We start from the raw sequence: 16,643 nt of genomic DNA, 5'->3' as shown, positions 1-16,643 counted from the left end.
AAACGTTATCTTGATGTTTTGGCTACCTCCAAGTTAAAGTACAGATTAAATAATCAAACCATTACTTATAACAATAGAATAAACATAGTGGGGGTGTTGGCTGTCCACATTTTATCAATAGCACTTAAAATGAACTTGATGATGAGATGGTTTCACAGAGAAGATGCATTAACATTTTTAAGCATAGCACTGAGAGGCATCACACTGTTTCCTATCCTGCCATGTATGTTGAGACAATAACATACATGTTGAGACACAGCTATAAGCTGTGAACATGCTATGAGTTTCCCCCAAATGGTCAAACACTTAGTAGCTGAATTAGTCACATTATTTTCACACTGCAGTCCATTCATTTGAGAGAATCTTCACCAATGCAGACAGAGTCTTTGCATGGTCTGGCATGTGATTAGGTAAAGTTATTATTGAATCAATGCGGTGACGTGTGCAGTGCTGGTGTAAGCCCCATTGAAGGGACAACAATATGAATTATTTTGTTAATTTGAACAAAGTTTAAAGGTGTCCACAACATATTTTAAAAATTTCTTTCTTAATATGATGAACAGAAACATGAAAAAAAGACGTGTTCATTTTTCCTAAAATAAATTGCAAGAAAAAAAAAAAGATCAGAGAAAATCAAAGCAAAAATATTTTCTTTAAAGGTAGATTTGAGAAACAAAAAAAAATTTCAAGAGGGAATCTGAAGCTAGTTTTGATTGTAAATATCAATCCGATATTGATACCCACTTAGTATCAATATGATGAATAGCATATTGACTGAATAGCAACATGACTACAATACAATGATTAATACTGTCGACTAATTAGTCGATTCTGTTTTAGTTTGTTGCAAAATAAACATCAAATCATTTATTTTTATCTTTTTGTTTATTACACAATAAGTTTACTGAGAAAAATACAGTTCACTATACACATCAGAATTTGTCCAGATCTGTGCGACGCAGTGTAATGTGTCCAGAATCTCATGTTGTCTCATCACGGTGTTTGTGTTGATGTGTGTTCAGGGCTTGATGGTGGGCGTGACCACAGGAGCCACAGGWGGGCTGATGGGAATGACCCCGACGGCCAGCAGGATGATGACGACGACGATGATGAGGACGATCACGACCACGGCCACCATCAGCTTGACGTTCTTCCACCAGTAGGAGCGAGACACTTCATTAGTTGTACGTCTGAAATTATAAGCCTGAGCAGAGGAAATAACAAAAAAAAAGTGATTCATGTGTTTCTTGGAAGGACGAGGACGTGCTCTGTGAACGAATGTGTGTTTGAAAAAGAGAAGAGGAAAAAAAAAGTCCCTTTGGGATCCGTTAGCACCTTAGAAATCAGGCAGATGCTTCTCACCTCTTAATTTGTTTTTGGCTCTTTCCCCCCGAACCCCTCACCTAAATATATTTGCATTATCAAACAAATAATGTGTTAATTATCCCAAAGTGGTAAAATACCACACAAAGAGAGCCAGGGTTAAATACGGAAATTACTTTTCAAGTTTTATTTTCATTTATTAAGAGAAATAAATCGAATCCAAACCAACCGGACGCTGGTTTGGTAAAATGGTTTGAGATTACGTTTGCTGTGAATCAGAGCATTTCACTTTAATGTACAGCGGTAATGTTGTTTGTGGTCGTCCTGATTGAATTTAAAATTGTTGTTTTTAAAGCACAACATGACGGCGCCTCATCCTACCGACCTGAGCTSTTTGGTATTCATGCACCAGGTGGAACGATGAGCTACTGGTCAAAACTACTGTTGTCTGACTGATTGTGCCACTGTTATGTATTTTACCTTTCCTTGTTTGTAGGTGATGAATGTGAATGTGACTGGTGTCCATTAACTTGATTAGGACTGAGGCTCATCAGTGATGTCTGGTAGCTACATGACCCCAACCACACAGAGGAGCATCTGATCAGACGACGGAGAGCTGTTGGGTTAATGAGCTCATTCTCTTTGCGAGCTGCAATCATGCCCAACTAAAAAGCGCCTAATTAAAAGTTTGGTGGAGCAGAAGAAAAAGGCCGAACGTCATTTATTATTTTTAGCTCCTTGCTGAACTGGTTTGGCTGTTTACTTTCACTGCAATCACAGTTTTATTTCCTCCTTTTTAAATGATCTTATGAAAGAAAGAGTCCAAATCTCTGTGCGGTTTTAGAAAGATCTACGTGTGACTGAAGACGCTGASCTTGTCTTCCAGATACTTGGACACTTCCAGGAGTTTATCCAGATTTTCTTCTCGGTGGAGGATCTGGTTCACATTTTTCTTCATGATCTCCTTCACTTCATCTATCTGACTTGACAGGTCACTGGTCTTGCCTTTCATCTGCTGTGAATCATCTTTTTCTTCCATCTCCTGTGATGGCGGACAGAGAGAAGGCAGACAGCTGAACTACGTTTGTGGAAATCATTATTATTATTATGACGTCAAATTACCGCTTACAGTGAGTCTTAAAAAATTTGATTTCTGCCAAATTTGATGACTTCATGCCAACATCTATAGAAGCAAATGTATTAACCTTTCATTGAATGTAAATACATAATTATATAACACACAGTTATAATTACAATTTTCACTCACTTTTTTACCCTTACAGTCAGCTTGAAGGTAAAACATACAACACTTTAACTCCTATTGTTGGAGGAGGTCCAATATTAAAGTTCATTGGATGCTCTAAAATAACTAAATGTGACAAAAAGCAATGTCAAAATAGATTATATCCCATTTTGGATGTGCCTCCATTTTCTTTTTCCATGTTTTTTAATTTGGGAAAACTACAGATTTACATGGAATGACAGATTCCTTATTAAAAACATCTTTCCTGTTTTTTTTTTTTACGGTCCTTTTTAAAATTAACAGTCACCTCAACACAGTCGGATTGAGCATTCTTTATCAGCTTTCACTTGACCTACAGACGTCCCTATGTTGGTCCCAGCATCACGATAAACACTGAAAATACTAATGATGTACATCATAACCAGGGAGCCTTAAATAAAAAATACCCAACAAAAAACTAAAGAATCCCAAAACAAAAACAAACAGTATTACAACTTTCACAAGACTGGAGAAGTCAAAGAAGTTAGAGAAATTGTTCTTAAATTTAGTTAAATGTATTTTTTTGTATATTCAGAGTATCTACTACCTATTTGGAAATCTAAGGTCAATGCTCTATAAGTGCACTCAAGTGAAAAAATAATTATCTTCTGCAGTGGCGCAACTACACATTATTCAGGTGGATGCGAAAACATAGATCAAATAACACCATATGCCTAAAATAACAGCGTTTTTTTTTCTCACTTTTATGTTTATTCCCTGCCAGCAGCAGCTGTTTTGGAGTTGGAAAGCTCTCGCTTGAAGGATGAGAAAAAAAAATCTACATTGAAATCACCTGGCAGCTTCTGAATGCTGTAGCTCTGCAGATGTCAAAGTAGGACATATTTTATATTGGTCAGCCACATAGAGGCAGCACTGAGCTTCAGTCTGACCACAGGGAAAGCAGGTGTCTAAAGAAATACAGATAATATGCAGTAACTTCCGAGAAGCTGAGTGAGAACTCTCCGTGTGTGTGTGTGTGTGTGTGTGTGTGTGTGTGTGTGTGTGTGTGTGTGTGTGTGTGTGTGTGTGTGTGNTGTACATCATAACCAGGGAGCCTTAAATAAAAAATACCCAACAAAAAACTAAAGAATCCCAAAACAAAAACAAACAGTATTACAACTTTCACAAGTCTGGAGAAGTCAAAGAAGTTAGAGAAATTGTTCTCAAATTTGGTAAAATGTATTTCTTTGTATATTCAGAGTATCTACTACCTATCTGGAAATCTATGGTCAATGCTCTATAAGTGCACTCAAGTGAAAAAATAATTATCTTCTGCAGTGGCACAACTACACATTATTCAGGTGAATGCAAAAACATAGATCAAATAACACCATATGCCTAAAATAACAGCGTTTTTTTCTCACTTTTATGTTTTATTCCCTGCCAGCAGCAGCTGTTTTGGAGTTGGAAAGCTCTCGCTTGAAGGACAGCTTTGTATGTCAAGTTTGACACTACTGAAAAATAACCTGCATTCTTTAGCAAAGTGTTGGATTGGAAGGAAACCACACACTAGAAATTAAAAATCCCACAGTAATCCCACAATAATGAAGAATTACCAACTCATCCTAAAACAAGATTTTTCACCACTAGTGCATCTATAACGGATTAAAAGCTCTACGTCATCAAAACGTTGTACGGGTCAGTTTGGATTTCCTAAAGTTAGAGCAAAACGAGGTTACTTTTCTACTTGATCAGGAAAATAACCTTTTAATCTGACGGTATTACATTTGTCCAGATCGTTTATTGTGGCTCAGAGACAAACTCAAAAATAAGAAACGATGCTAACAACAATATATATTTCAAACAAAAAGCAAAGTGTCCAGTTTTACCATTCAGTTCATTTTAACGTTCAACCATCATAGACTTAATATATTCTAATAACATTAAGTATCATTCAGACTTGGTGATGGCAGGCTCTCCTGCCAGACAGAAAGAACATTTATGGTAAAATCTGTTTCCTGTCGGGAAAAAAGTTACACCCAAAGGAATGACGGAGAGTAGTTTACAGAACGGCAGCAGCAGACTGCTGAGGACGCTGCAGTGGGATATYGCAGTAGTTTGASSTCAAACGTCATTTTCCAATCATCCTTGGACACGAGGAAAACTCAGCGTCCYACATCACTTTTTAAAAGCTGAAAATGAAGCTGAGTTAGTGGCTGTTTGTCACCAGCTGCTGACATTCTCTGTGTTTTTATTTCACAGATAGATCTGTTGCACATGATGGCTCTGACAACCAAAACAAATATGAATGAGTGCATTAAATAGTTTTTTAAAGCAATAAAAAAAAAACTATCTCAAAAGTGCAATAAAATGTATAGTTTCTTTAGAAATTAAAAAAAAATTATAGTATTTTAAATTTAAGTTTGTAAAATAACAATTGAAGAAATGATCGATGAACAGAGACATTACGGGAGCACTTTTGTCTTAAAGAATCTGCCTATCACTCATTAAAAATGTACAGTGTAGTGCCTTGTTCCAGAGAAATATCGGTAAAAACAAAATCTTTGAAAGCTCTGCTGTTCTTTGCTCTAAAAAACATTGAAAGGTTTAATACTTACSACAGCTGTCATTGTCTCTGGCTCAGTTCTCTGCTGAAGTTACTGTAAAGATCTTCTGATGTTGTGTCTGGAACTTCCTGGAGAACAGGYTTTTAGGTGATCCTATTCCTCATTCATTTGGACATGTGGATTATGACTCAGACCACTAGTGGAAAAAGTTAGCGTCGGGCCGGGGGGCGGGGCCAATGASCGGGCCCCTCACGTGTATCACCTATGCTGCTGTAAACAGTTGGGGGGTTGCGGTGCGGTATGGGCCGCGTTTCTCGTTTCATTTTTACCCAGGAAGCACATTGGCTAAACCTTGAGTCAAACAGTCACTGGGACTGACTACTATTCCATTGAGGGACAGTAACTTTAACATTACATACACCTTTCTGAACAGGCGAGGGCGCACTTTCTCCGTCTATAATCAGACATTAAAGCGACCTGAAACCATTCCTCCCTGGCACCTCCGGCCCGGGCCGGGGAGCAGCCGCCCCCTCACCCCCCTCTATAGCTCCGCGCCTGACTCAGACGAATGCCCAGAAAAATAACTAGTCATCAAGGAGGATGAATATTAAATATTTAAATTCAGTTTTATTTTAAAATACTGTATTAATCCCCGAGGGGAATTAAATGCAACTTACCTTTATGCAACTCTCGCAGAACTCTTGAACAGCCGACCTGCCTCAACAGGAGTTCTCATGTCATTTCTTGATTTAATGAAGAATCCATCTTTTCTCCACAGGTCCTACAGTAGTTCCCAGAYCTTTTTTTATCAGGTTGTTGAGCCTTTTTAGATCCATGGCTCTGATGCTGTAGCCCCAGTAGATGACAGTAGAGAGGACACTCAGACCACAGCAGGACTTCCTAAAAAAAGACAAAAGACCAATTACGTTCTTCCTACTCATTAACTTTAATTTATGCAAATTAGATGTAAACCTCAGTTAAATTCGTATATTTGTCTTCGGTGAATGCTTATCATAAGGCCTAATGCAATTAAAAGGTATATTTAAACTTTAGCCATCATTCACATATTAAATGTTTATCTAATWGAATKCAAACCCATATTTTCAGCCAAAATAAAAGTTCTGGAGAGTGGATTTAAGAGTTCAAAAAGTGAGCCTACCTATAGCCCTGCTTTTCCTTATACGTTTCATATCAATAATAGAGAGAGGATGCAGATATTGGCAGGCTCASAAATTAAAATACATTTCCTCTTACATTAATAGACTGGACAGTTATGGGTGATATCAAATTTTCTACATAATGGCCAAGTTTTCTCATGCGTTAAGCAATTATGGTGTTTAAAGGAAAAGCGGGGAATTTCAAATCATTAGCGAAGAACATATTCATCATTGACTGTAAAACGTTCGACTCATATGTCTCAAAAAAGATGTCAAAACTGTATTTATTTCAATTCATCTGCGAAATAAACTCACCGTTTTAAGGCTTATATGGTTAAGAAACATGATAATGTTACGAATACATTTAAAAGTTACCTCTTTGGTCAGACTTCAGTCCGTTTTCTCGTCAATATGCGMGYTYAGAGCGATGCGCGTTCCCGCGACAAGGACATGCAATTCTCGGCAGGAATGCGTTTCTCGGCATAACACCTGTCACATGTGTGAAGCTGCGACACGGCATGCGGAACCAGAACGAGCAGAGACGGCACACCGGCACCGCTACCAGGTCGCCATCTTGAGGCAACACGGTGAACAACAAACAAGTTTCAAACAACCAGGCTGAGGTAAATACTATTTATTGACTTCATCAGACAGTAAAACCATTAAACACCAGAAACGCTGGCGAGCAGCTACACCACACAGCTGCTCTGCGGCGGTCTGCCATCAGGACAGCATTTATCCGGGCRGCATCACTCAGTCAAAATAAACAGGCTAAGAGAATAGAGGCTACTGCATCCCACAAACACAGACAACAGCTATAATACACTCAGAAAGAATTTGTTCCAACACATTCTGCTTTTTTATACAATCATCTGATAAACAGCAAAAAACAAAACAAAAAAACAGAACTGTGCMATTTAATCAAAAATCAGTATAGTTTATTTTCACAGAAATATCTAGGAATCATTCTTGATTTCATTGAATAAAATAAAGAATTAAATAATTTGGTTCTAATRATTAGACACTTTCTGCAAAGACACTTGTTAACAGTAAATATACACATTAGTGAGAACTATATACAGTTGATAATTTGATTAATTTTGACCTCTATGAAGCTAGCCAGGTGGTGGGGCAGCAGATAGAGGTGGGCCTGAATGTTTTAGAAATAAACGGGCAGGAAACGGTCTGTCCCAGCTGATAGTCTGGAAGGGCCTGGTGATGCGTCCCACTTGTTCTCAACATGTCAGGCCTCTATTCTGTAACAGATGCTTGAATGTAAAAAAAAAAGAAAAAAGACATTCATCGTACCAACATCAGTCGTTGGTTTTAGTTGTGCAGATTTTCTTTCGTGTGAGTGTAAAAAAGTAGATTCTCCTTTAATGAAGTTAGTGGTAACATTCAAGATCTAATGTGCGTCTCGTAACACGTTGGGTAAGTTTCTCCCAGTTCATAAGCATATCTTTGGAAAAGTCAACATAAACGATGAACTATGGAAAATAACAATCTACAATCATTCAGATTAACTGTTAACTAGCTACAGATGGAGAAGACTGAGGGGCTTCCAGTARAAAGAAAAAGGAAAAAAAAAAGATAGAAAAGGAAAGATAACTCATTTATCTGGTTTTATTTAAACTGTTTCAAAGAGTTTATCATTAAAAGTGCCTGTAACAAAAGCATGAAAGTAACCTGAAGAAACAAAGAAACCTTAAATATTTACCAGAAGTAGTAATAATGTTCTAGGGTTAATATATTACTCGGTATTCTGTGTTTACGACTTCGTTGCGTCTCGTTGGACGTGTTGTGTGCCTTCATGGTTTCTTGGTGGGAGTGACTACAGGACCCACAGGCGCGCTGACGGGAATGACGCCGGTGGCCAGCAGGATGATGATGAGGATGATGATGAGCACCACCACCACGATGACGACGATCAGCTTGACGTTCTTCCACCAGTAGGACCGGGCCACTTTGTGRGAAGTCTGCTTGAAGTTCTGAGCCTGGGAATGGAGGAACATGAGAAGGATCACCCAAAATGTCAGCATTCTCCACACAAACCCCAGGCTCCATTCTGCTGCAAGCTACAATTCTCAGACATCATGTAGATGATTCAGATRCTCAAATTAAACAGAAGTTTTCCTATAGATGTCACTGGATGAGGACACATTGACAGGAAAAAAGGCTGGCAGYTCCAGGATTGTGCTTTAATTCTTTAGGACAAGCAAATTKTCCTTCTTCTTGGTTCATCAATYATCAGTGTTCTGTTTTTTAATAAAATGAAAAGACAATAGCTGCGCTCCCACTGACTATATAGTTGTGCAAATTGATGTTTTGAAAATAAATTTGCTTAATGGAAACTGCACCTTTTTTCTTTGCATCATACAAGGCACGTGATCATCCACCAGGAGGAGCTGGTGGATGATGGGGCTGCATGTTATTCGCCAACATTGTGTAAACAAACTTATTTGCATGTAATTTTAATCGCATTTTTTTATTTAATGGAAACGCATCAATTGCAAAATTGTGTTTTTTTTGACAAATTTCTCTGCWCATATGTAATGGAAACACAGCTAGTGAAAGATTGTTCATAGTTCTTCCCAATCAAAATGGCTTCTTTATTTGGATAAGTTTAAAAAAAAAACATATAATCAGGGCGTTTGTGTGGACTTTTGATGACTGAATCCATATACACTCTTTAGACTCCCGTCTATAGTGGCTGATTGGTTTCACTCCCAGAGACTTCAAGTGAACCTTTAATGAATACCAAAATCAAAATGTGACATGGGTTGAAGCGTACTGTGTAATGAGACATYTGATCCTGAGGCAGCAAGCTGTGGGGTTAATGAGCTCATTCTCTTTCCAAGGTGGCTGACTGAAACGCTCTCCATTAAAAGTTGCRTTCAACAGAAGAATGATGATGACACTTTATTTGCCTTTTCCCCCCATACACTGTGTCTAAAACATCYTGTTCAGAGTTGTTCATAATGACTGCCACTGTGATCATGGCTCAACAATAAACCTACACAGTGGAACTCAAGTGTTTCCGATAAACCAGAAGGAGAGCAAAAGTATATAACAATAAAAATATGGCGGCAAGACTGACCCCTGCTTGAAGATCCTCCGACTTGCCCATGAGGTCGTCCAGTCTCTCTCCTCGCGCCAGGATCCGGTCCACATTCTGCGTCATGATGTTCTTCACTCCATCCACCTGATCCCTCAGGTTCTGGACCTTGTCCTTGGGCTCTGGTGCGTCCTCGATTCCTCCCCGCTCCTATGGCRGCACAAAGTACACAGAATTAGCTGAAATACATCAGTTATCATCAACTTTACAATGTCAATGTCAATGAGGACTCGACATTCTTCAATGACAAATTGCGGTTGTTAGACATTCTCTGCATCAATACACATTTCATCCCATTTTATCGCATGTACTASACCCAATAAATATGCTGCAGTCAAATATATAATAWTATTTGTGCACTCAAATCCTTGGTGCTCTACTCTCACCTATTTCCAAGAAATTGTGATGGTTCGAAACTCMAGCAGCACTATCAGCGTAACTATTTAAACGTATGCAGTCTTATTTCTCTTCARAAGGCCTGTGGGCATCTCTGGACTAAGATTTAAACCCAATACAACTGAAAATAGATCATGTATTACAGAATAAGCACAAGACTTTGGACATGCAGGATAAACTTATCTTCACAGTCTACAAATCTTAAGGAGTTTTACGTTAAGTGTCTGGTTAAGAAAAATAAAATAAATAAATCAAAGTACCACCMAAATTCATGCAGAGATGCAGCAAAGTACAGGGAAGAAACCTTTAGAGCTTAAATAACAACATTACAAAACTCACAATGTGCTCACCATAATACAGAGTAAGATCTATGTATTATGCACAGTGATTAGTCTAAATGTGAGTAGGCAGATTTACACATTTCATAGAAGTCTCTCCGTTAACAGGTATTGAAACGGCTGTGACATCAACACAGTCACAGAACATTAGTGAAACAATGGCAATTAAATCTTTCAGCATCAGCAGAAAAACTATGTTAGTTTTATTGAGAAGACTGAACTCAACAGCAGGTGATAAAACATCTCAGCATTCATTGGCTGGTTTAACAGATGGGGTAATCTGTAGAGCTACACATGGTGCAAACACATAACTGCTAAAAAACAAAAAAATCTAGTTCCTCAAATTGTCAACCATAAAGGTCAGTAAAGGTGAGTTGTGTCAAAAGCCCAACATTATACAGTCTAGCCAGGTTTCACCCAACTGTCCATGGGAGATTTCTTTTTAATTTCTTCAACTATGTGGGAAATGACCAGGAGYGTCTGAGCTGCATGGAATGTAGCTGTAGTAGACAGTGGTAATGCCATCTATTCAGACTCWTCTCTGTAAGACACTTCTGGCAGCAGAAACCCAAGAAGTTGCTGACCAGATGGGAGGATATAGTGAGACGAGGTTGAGCTGTAGTCTCATGGTACGATCATCTCAACAACTAAATCCAATATAGTTCAAGAGGATTTACTGACACTAGAAACAAAAACTGATATTGTGAGGTACCTGTTTCATATTAAACTAAATTATTCCTACTGCTACTAAAATAATACAGTACTGATTATTACAGGGACCAGGTGTAGTTTTCAAAGTATCATATTTAGTATGATCTGAATCACTGAATTCATTGCTCTATGAGAGAAAACAAGAAGCCTAATTTCAGACAGGTGACCAGCAGTGTGCAGCAGTAACCGAGGTATTCAGTGCAGCTGGAGAAAAGTCTTCAGGTCTAATTTAGCAACTTATGCTGGTGGTAACTATAACAGTGTAAAACAAGGAGTAAATATCCGCCAATTTTGAAAAGTTCCGAATTTTCTAGAAAAAAACTCAAATTTTGAGATTAATCTCAGAAATATTCTAGAACAAAACTTGAACATTTATGAGTTTCAAGTCARAGATGTTTTCTTGCAAGTTTGTATGGCAGAAATGTACTCTTCTTTTTTTWAAATATGCAATGTCCCTAATACACCACTTTTTTGTTTTAGTTCTTACTGTCAGAACTAAAATAAATAGTCTTAAAAAGGCATCATTTTGGACAAAACCACTTGAAACAAAAAAAGGCTTCAATTTGTTCTCAACTAGAATCCCCATCCAAAAGTTTGATTTATGGTACATCCATTTAACACCATTATGTGAGACAGCTCAATGTTTTAGCTTTCCCTTAACATTAATAGTTTTTCAGCCATTTGCCATATTATTGATATGAACTTTGTTTTTAAGAAAAATACAAAATTTGAGTTTGGAATCTACCAAGGAACGTCTGGTTGCTTTACAACGAACCAACTTCACWTGGAAAAGCCCAATTKCTGAAGAATCCCTTTCATGCATGACGGGGTAAACATTCATTCAAACTCATMATAAATATTCAGACAGACCTTTAGAAAACATTCACACCCACCGAAGATTTGCCATCCACTAAATATGACCTACTGATTTGTATCGTGTTGCCATTTTCAGATCACTGATCAAAACTCTTGAATGCGGCAGCCGACCCCATTGAATGCCAAATAATTTTTTCCTGGGGTTGTTTGATAYGGTGTAAAGTAAACTCATTTTTCAATGCTGTGGGTGTGAATTCAAAGCAGAAATGGCAGCAGGTGTGTGTGCGCGCTCACACACCTCCTTATCCCAGAAGACGGCAGCAGCCTCTAAACAAAGCCGTATCTAGGAAACAGAGCAGGTTTTTCCTGCGTCATCCGTTGTCTGACTGATGCTATCCTCMGTCTTCATGCTGGTCTCATCTCAGTTGCAAGTTTTATAGATTTTTAATAGCTTCATTAGTTAATGCTTAACTGTATGTTATTGTTTTTATTTTTTGCTAAATCTCATGTCCACCAAGGAAGGAGCGACATCCAACCTTACGTTTTATTCGCCTGACACACAAACCTAGCTCAGTCCTTTCCTGATCTCTTCACACCAATGACTCCTTCAAGGCACACTGCATGGCTGACGGCTATCTCTGTTCACAGAAAGAGGGGCATGTCTCCGATTCATGGAAAGTGGTCTTGGTATTCCAGCTGAACTCAGTAACTCATACAAAAGCCTGTGAGATGATAGGAGTGCAGTTATTTAGCTTATATCTTTATATAAACTGAAGATATTGGAGTAAAAAAAAAGCCTAAGACTACAGTGTGTGTTTCTCTGCTGCTCTGAATGCAAAGTGACTGATTTCCCTTGTCCWTGTTAGCCACATCTCCAAATCCTAACTGTCTGATTTTACTACCCAAATGTAATAAGTGCCAAGCTTTGAATAATATAGAGGTAATGAATGTGCTCTGAGATTCTTTATGGTCTAAATCATAATAAATAGTCCCTTTTGTAAAGAAAATTAAAACGTTTGTTACATAAAAACGCCTTTTTAAAATCTTGATAACACTTAAGCAGTTCCTCGTTGGTTTGCATTAAATGTTTTTACTATAAACTGTTCAGTAACTTTATAATTCTAGATATTAAGACGACCAATGCTACTCTGTGGCATTAGCAACACAAACCAAGGGTTTGTTAGTGTTAGCCAGGTAGCCTTGGTCAGAAATATTCAAACATAAATATTCAAACAGACCTTTGAGATGAAGAGGAAGACAGAGAACCAGGAACAAGTTATGGTGGTCAGCAGTGATGTGCGGTAAGGTTCATGACCTGTGAGCCACCAACTCCTCTGGAGTCGGATTTATTAATATATAAAGTACAATTTGCTTTGTTGTTGATTTATTTATTTATTTCAAAAGGGACAAAGTATGATCAGAGTTAGCCATAAAGGCTAATTTTCATYTGTACTCCCTCCAGGTACAATCAATGTAAATTCAATAGATTACCGTGCAACAGACAACTGAATAATCTTCAACAAAAAGGAATAATAATGATAAATAAAAAGCAATTTTTTTATCTAAAATGAGCATATTAAGTTACAAATATAAAAAGAATATCAAGTCATATAGCACAAAAGTTCACCACAAAGTTGTGCAATACAATACAGAGAAAAACAACTTTATTTTAAAGAAATAAAGATTTCTTTAAAACYTTTTAATTATCCTTTAATCAATTTCATGGTGTTTGGCGATGTGATGGAAAAAAAAAAAAAAAGAATATTCAATACATGGTCAAATTGTTTATTTTTTTTACTTAAATGTTTTCTTTGGCTAATCTCTCTGTAATGTGTATCATTTACCAATGAAGTCAAATCTGGAAATGAACTCAGCAGCAACTTAGTCAAACTCCAGCAACAAGGAAAACCTGTGGATTTTGTTAATTGTTGTTTTCAGTGAAGCTTGAAGGGACAGACTGACTAACAGATGTACAAAATATATCCATTTAGATYCCAGAAATGAAAATAAAAGGTTTATTGCTGCAGCTATCTCTGGGTTTTAAAACACACAGCAGCCATTTTTGTTTTTGACATCAGGTCAGCTGAGTTATCTCAGATTTTCCCCTGATAATTTCAACTTTCTGCTAATTTTCAAATGAAAACAATACTAATCTGCTCCTTTCAACCAAACACACTGTAACTTTAGACTGAAACTTTTATTTTAGTTGTAAAACAATATCAGGTAAAAATATTCCATCTCCTACTGCCACTACAGTCGTTTTAAAATCTCTCCTAAAAACTGGATTTATTGAGGTGAAGCTTTAGAAATGTCATAATGTTTGAGAACCAATTCTTCCACCACCCCACTTTATTTATAGTCATTACTGTACATAGATCTGTGGTTGATGCAGACAAGAAAATATATAAATCATAAGCTGTTCTATGTAAATTATTAAAACGTGAAAGGTGAATTGCGGCAGATGTCACGAAATGAAGGTAATAATTTTGTAGTATTTTTAAGTTTAGTCTTTTGGGAACTGCAACTTCAGCCACTAATATCAAAGGAAGTTTGATATACGGATTCTCGATTCATCACAGCTTTGCCTTTTAAATTAAACACAACTGAATGATTTACTTCAGTTTCTATTGGAAGTTGGAGAACCCCTCCCCCACCCGTTGCTGCTTACTGCCAGTCAGCTGGGTGAACAAATTCTTCTGCATGGCTTGCAAGAAAGATACATTGTAGTATTAGAAAATATTTCCACTTGTAAGAAAAAAATAAAAAAGAAACAGTCACGGTTGGGGAAGCTAAAGGACAGCAACTAATCACTCATGTTTTAAAACTGGCAGCATATCTGTAAAGCAGGTATTATTCCAAAATACCAGCTTTATCGAAATAACAGCATGTCGTACATGTTTAGTGGGTTTATTACGTTATTTTGTCTTTACCAAACTTAATAACAGTTAAGTGGATACAAGTATAATTGACGTAATTTGCCAACTGTACCTGTCTGCCTTTGGGCACAGAGAGGTTTGTTTTCAACAGTCCCAAAGAGTGGAATTTAATAGAGCTGGACGCACACACTCATTGGGAGAAAACTATTACATATATTTGTTTAAAATGAATTTAAAAAATGTCAATGATATCACCACAGCAGGTTATGTGAAATGGATAAATTTTTTAGTGAGAAGTTTTTAGTTTGAACAAAAATAGAAAATAAAAAATACTTCAACGACGCAGTTATTGGTGAGAGCTGGCCATTGGGCGGCATTATTGGCCATCTTTTTTTTTTGTTTTAGCTCGGCGTCGCAAGAACTTTCTTCCTCTACGTTTAAAAGTTAATATGAGTGAGCCTGTTTTAATTCTCTCTTCCTTCCATTGAATCTGTTTTCTCTAGAAATGCACCTGTTGCCTGTATGGCGGCCAGCAGTGGCATCGAAAGGTTCACACTGAGCAACAAACAGAGGCTTCAGCCATTATTCTCATCACCTACCGGATCATAGTCCATCTTGTTAGAAGCAAAAGTCCTCTTGCTCGCAAATTGGTGGTCCAACTTTCAATTGAACCCTGTTGCGTTCACTTAAGACCTTTTTAAAAGCCTGGTTTAAAATGAAAAAGTTTAATACGTTCAAGTTCTAACTACGTTTCCTTCTTCAAGTTAACTTCCTGGTAGATGTTTTTTTTTTTTTTTCCCTTCTGACTAAATTCCTCCGCGTCGCCGGTGTCAAGTGAACCGCATCACAATTTGCTTCCTCCGTCACATTAAAATACGCAACCTCGCAGCGATATACGATTTGTTTCTCGACGAGAAAACACTAAAATAATAAGGTCATTTAAAGTGTTTAAACTGTTTAAAGGGCTAATGGGTGAAGCCAACGTTTTATGGCCATTATCTACACCTTACGGCGAAATTAAAATGCTTTTATTTTGAAACTGCACCTGTACTTCTCTCATTGTCGTAAAATACACCTGAGCCACTCCTACTGTGGCGTCACACTCAGATGTTGTTCCCAGCACATCCTAAATGTGATCTTACTGAGTCATAATTATTGAGTCATAAACTCTCCTGGAATAAAGCATTGTATTTTTCTCTGTAGGAAAAGCTCAGTGCTGTGTGTTTTGTCATCTTTCATTTTTAAGCAACAGTACTGAACGGAGGTCTACAGCAAAAGGCAAAGAGCTTAGACTTACAGGAATTTAAATTACTAGGCAAAAAATATATTTCGTTAAAAAATAAATGGGAAGATTGAGAAATAAATATGTATGAGGATGGACTCTGTTTATACAGGTGGATAGAATCAATACTTTTTTTAAGTTAAGAAACATTTGTGGCAATTATGTCACTATTTTGTAAAAATAAAGACAAGCATAAATCTGTAAACAGTTTGAAAGAAGATCTCAGTTGATCCAGATCTGCATAAATGTGGATCCCTGGACTGGTGTTTTGGTGCCTTTTTCATGAAAGAAAAATACTCTAATGCAAACTACAGTAAATTGATAGTCATATCTGCGGGTATGAACTGATGCATGGTAGGACTACCGTGGGTCAGTTATGGTTGATTACTCCATAACCTAATCAACCACAACTTCATAATTTTCAAATGATATTGTTTATATTGATGAAAATCCAAAAATATTAAGTCAACTCACTTCATTTGAGCCTATGAGTTTTATACAGGGCACTATGTTTGCAAAACACATTCTTTAAAAAATCTGGTCCATCAGAGTTAGTTTTCTGCTACACTTCACATCTTGTTGGTTAAAATGTTTCATTTGGCCAGTGCCGTCTTCTAAGTTCATATTATAAGTCGACAGATTGTCACGCCCGAGCTGTGGATCTCTGCAGCTCTTCTAGTTTGCAACGCTGGTTTCCAGAATCTCTCTCTCCTCTCCGTATGTTTGGGTCAACAGCCATGCTGTGGTCGGCTTGTAATTGCACCATACTTTTCCACAAGTTTATCCCTGACCCGTCTGTGTTCCTTGTTTTTGTGAAACCTTTTGTTTGCACAACAGTTG

General features: G+C 37.4%; 2 protein-coding genes across 3 annotated transcripts; both read right to left on the bottom strand.

The window, feature by feature from the left end:
* Positions 1-939: 939 nt before the first annotated feature.
* LOC103469538 (vesicle-associated membrane protein 8-like) lies at positions 940-6,760 on the bottom strand. Of its 2 annotated transcripts, XM_008417280.2 has the most exons (4): positions 6,645-6,760; positions 5,790-6,012; positions 2,198-2,365; positions 940-1,204 (listed from the first exon to the last, which is right to left on the bottom strand). In XM_008417280.2, the coding sequence occupies exons 3-4, from the start codon at positions 2,360-2,362 to the stop codon at positions 1,019-1,021; spliced, it is 351 nt and encodes a 116-aa protein (XP_008415502.1). In that variant the 5' UTR covers positions 2,363-2,365; positions 5,790-6,012; positions 6,645-6,760; the 3' UTR covers positions 940-1,018. The 2 variants fall into 2 exon arrangements, with proteins under 2 accessions (XP_008415502.1, XP_017162116.1); XM_017306627.1 differs by lacking the exons at positions 5,790-6,012; positions 6,645-6,760 and having other exon boundaries at positions 2,198-2,449.
* A 128-nt stretch (positions 6,761-6,888) lies between these two features.
* Positions 6,889-15,344, bottom strand: vamp8 (vesicle-associated membrane protein 8 (endobrevin)). The gene is made up of 3 exons (XM_008417281.2): positions 15,121-15,344; positions 9,367-9,534; positions 6,889-8,263 (listed from the first exon to the last, which is right to left on the bottom strand). The coding sequence occupies exons 1-3, from the start codon at positions 15,133-15,135 to the stop codon at positions 8,078-8,080; spliced, it is 369 nt and encodes a 122-aa protein (XP_008415503.1). The 5' UTR covers positions 15,136-15,344; the 3' UTR covers positions 6,889-8,077.
* Positions 15,345-16,643: the final 1,299 nt, after the last annotated feature.

This window comes from Poecilia reticulata, linkage group LG9 (genome assembly GCF_000633615.1).
Source record: "Poecilia reticulata strain Guanapo linkage group LG9, Guppy_female_1.0+MT, whole genome shotgun sequence".
In the NCBI taxonomy this organism is placed as follows: domain Eukaryota; kingdom Metazoa; phylum Chordata; class Actinopteri; order Cyprinodontiformes; family Poeciliidae; genus Poecilia; species Poecilia reticulata.
The sequence above is the reverse complement of the archived record's forward strand: the minus strand, read 5'-3'. Positions and strand labels throughout refer to the sequence as shown.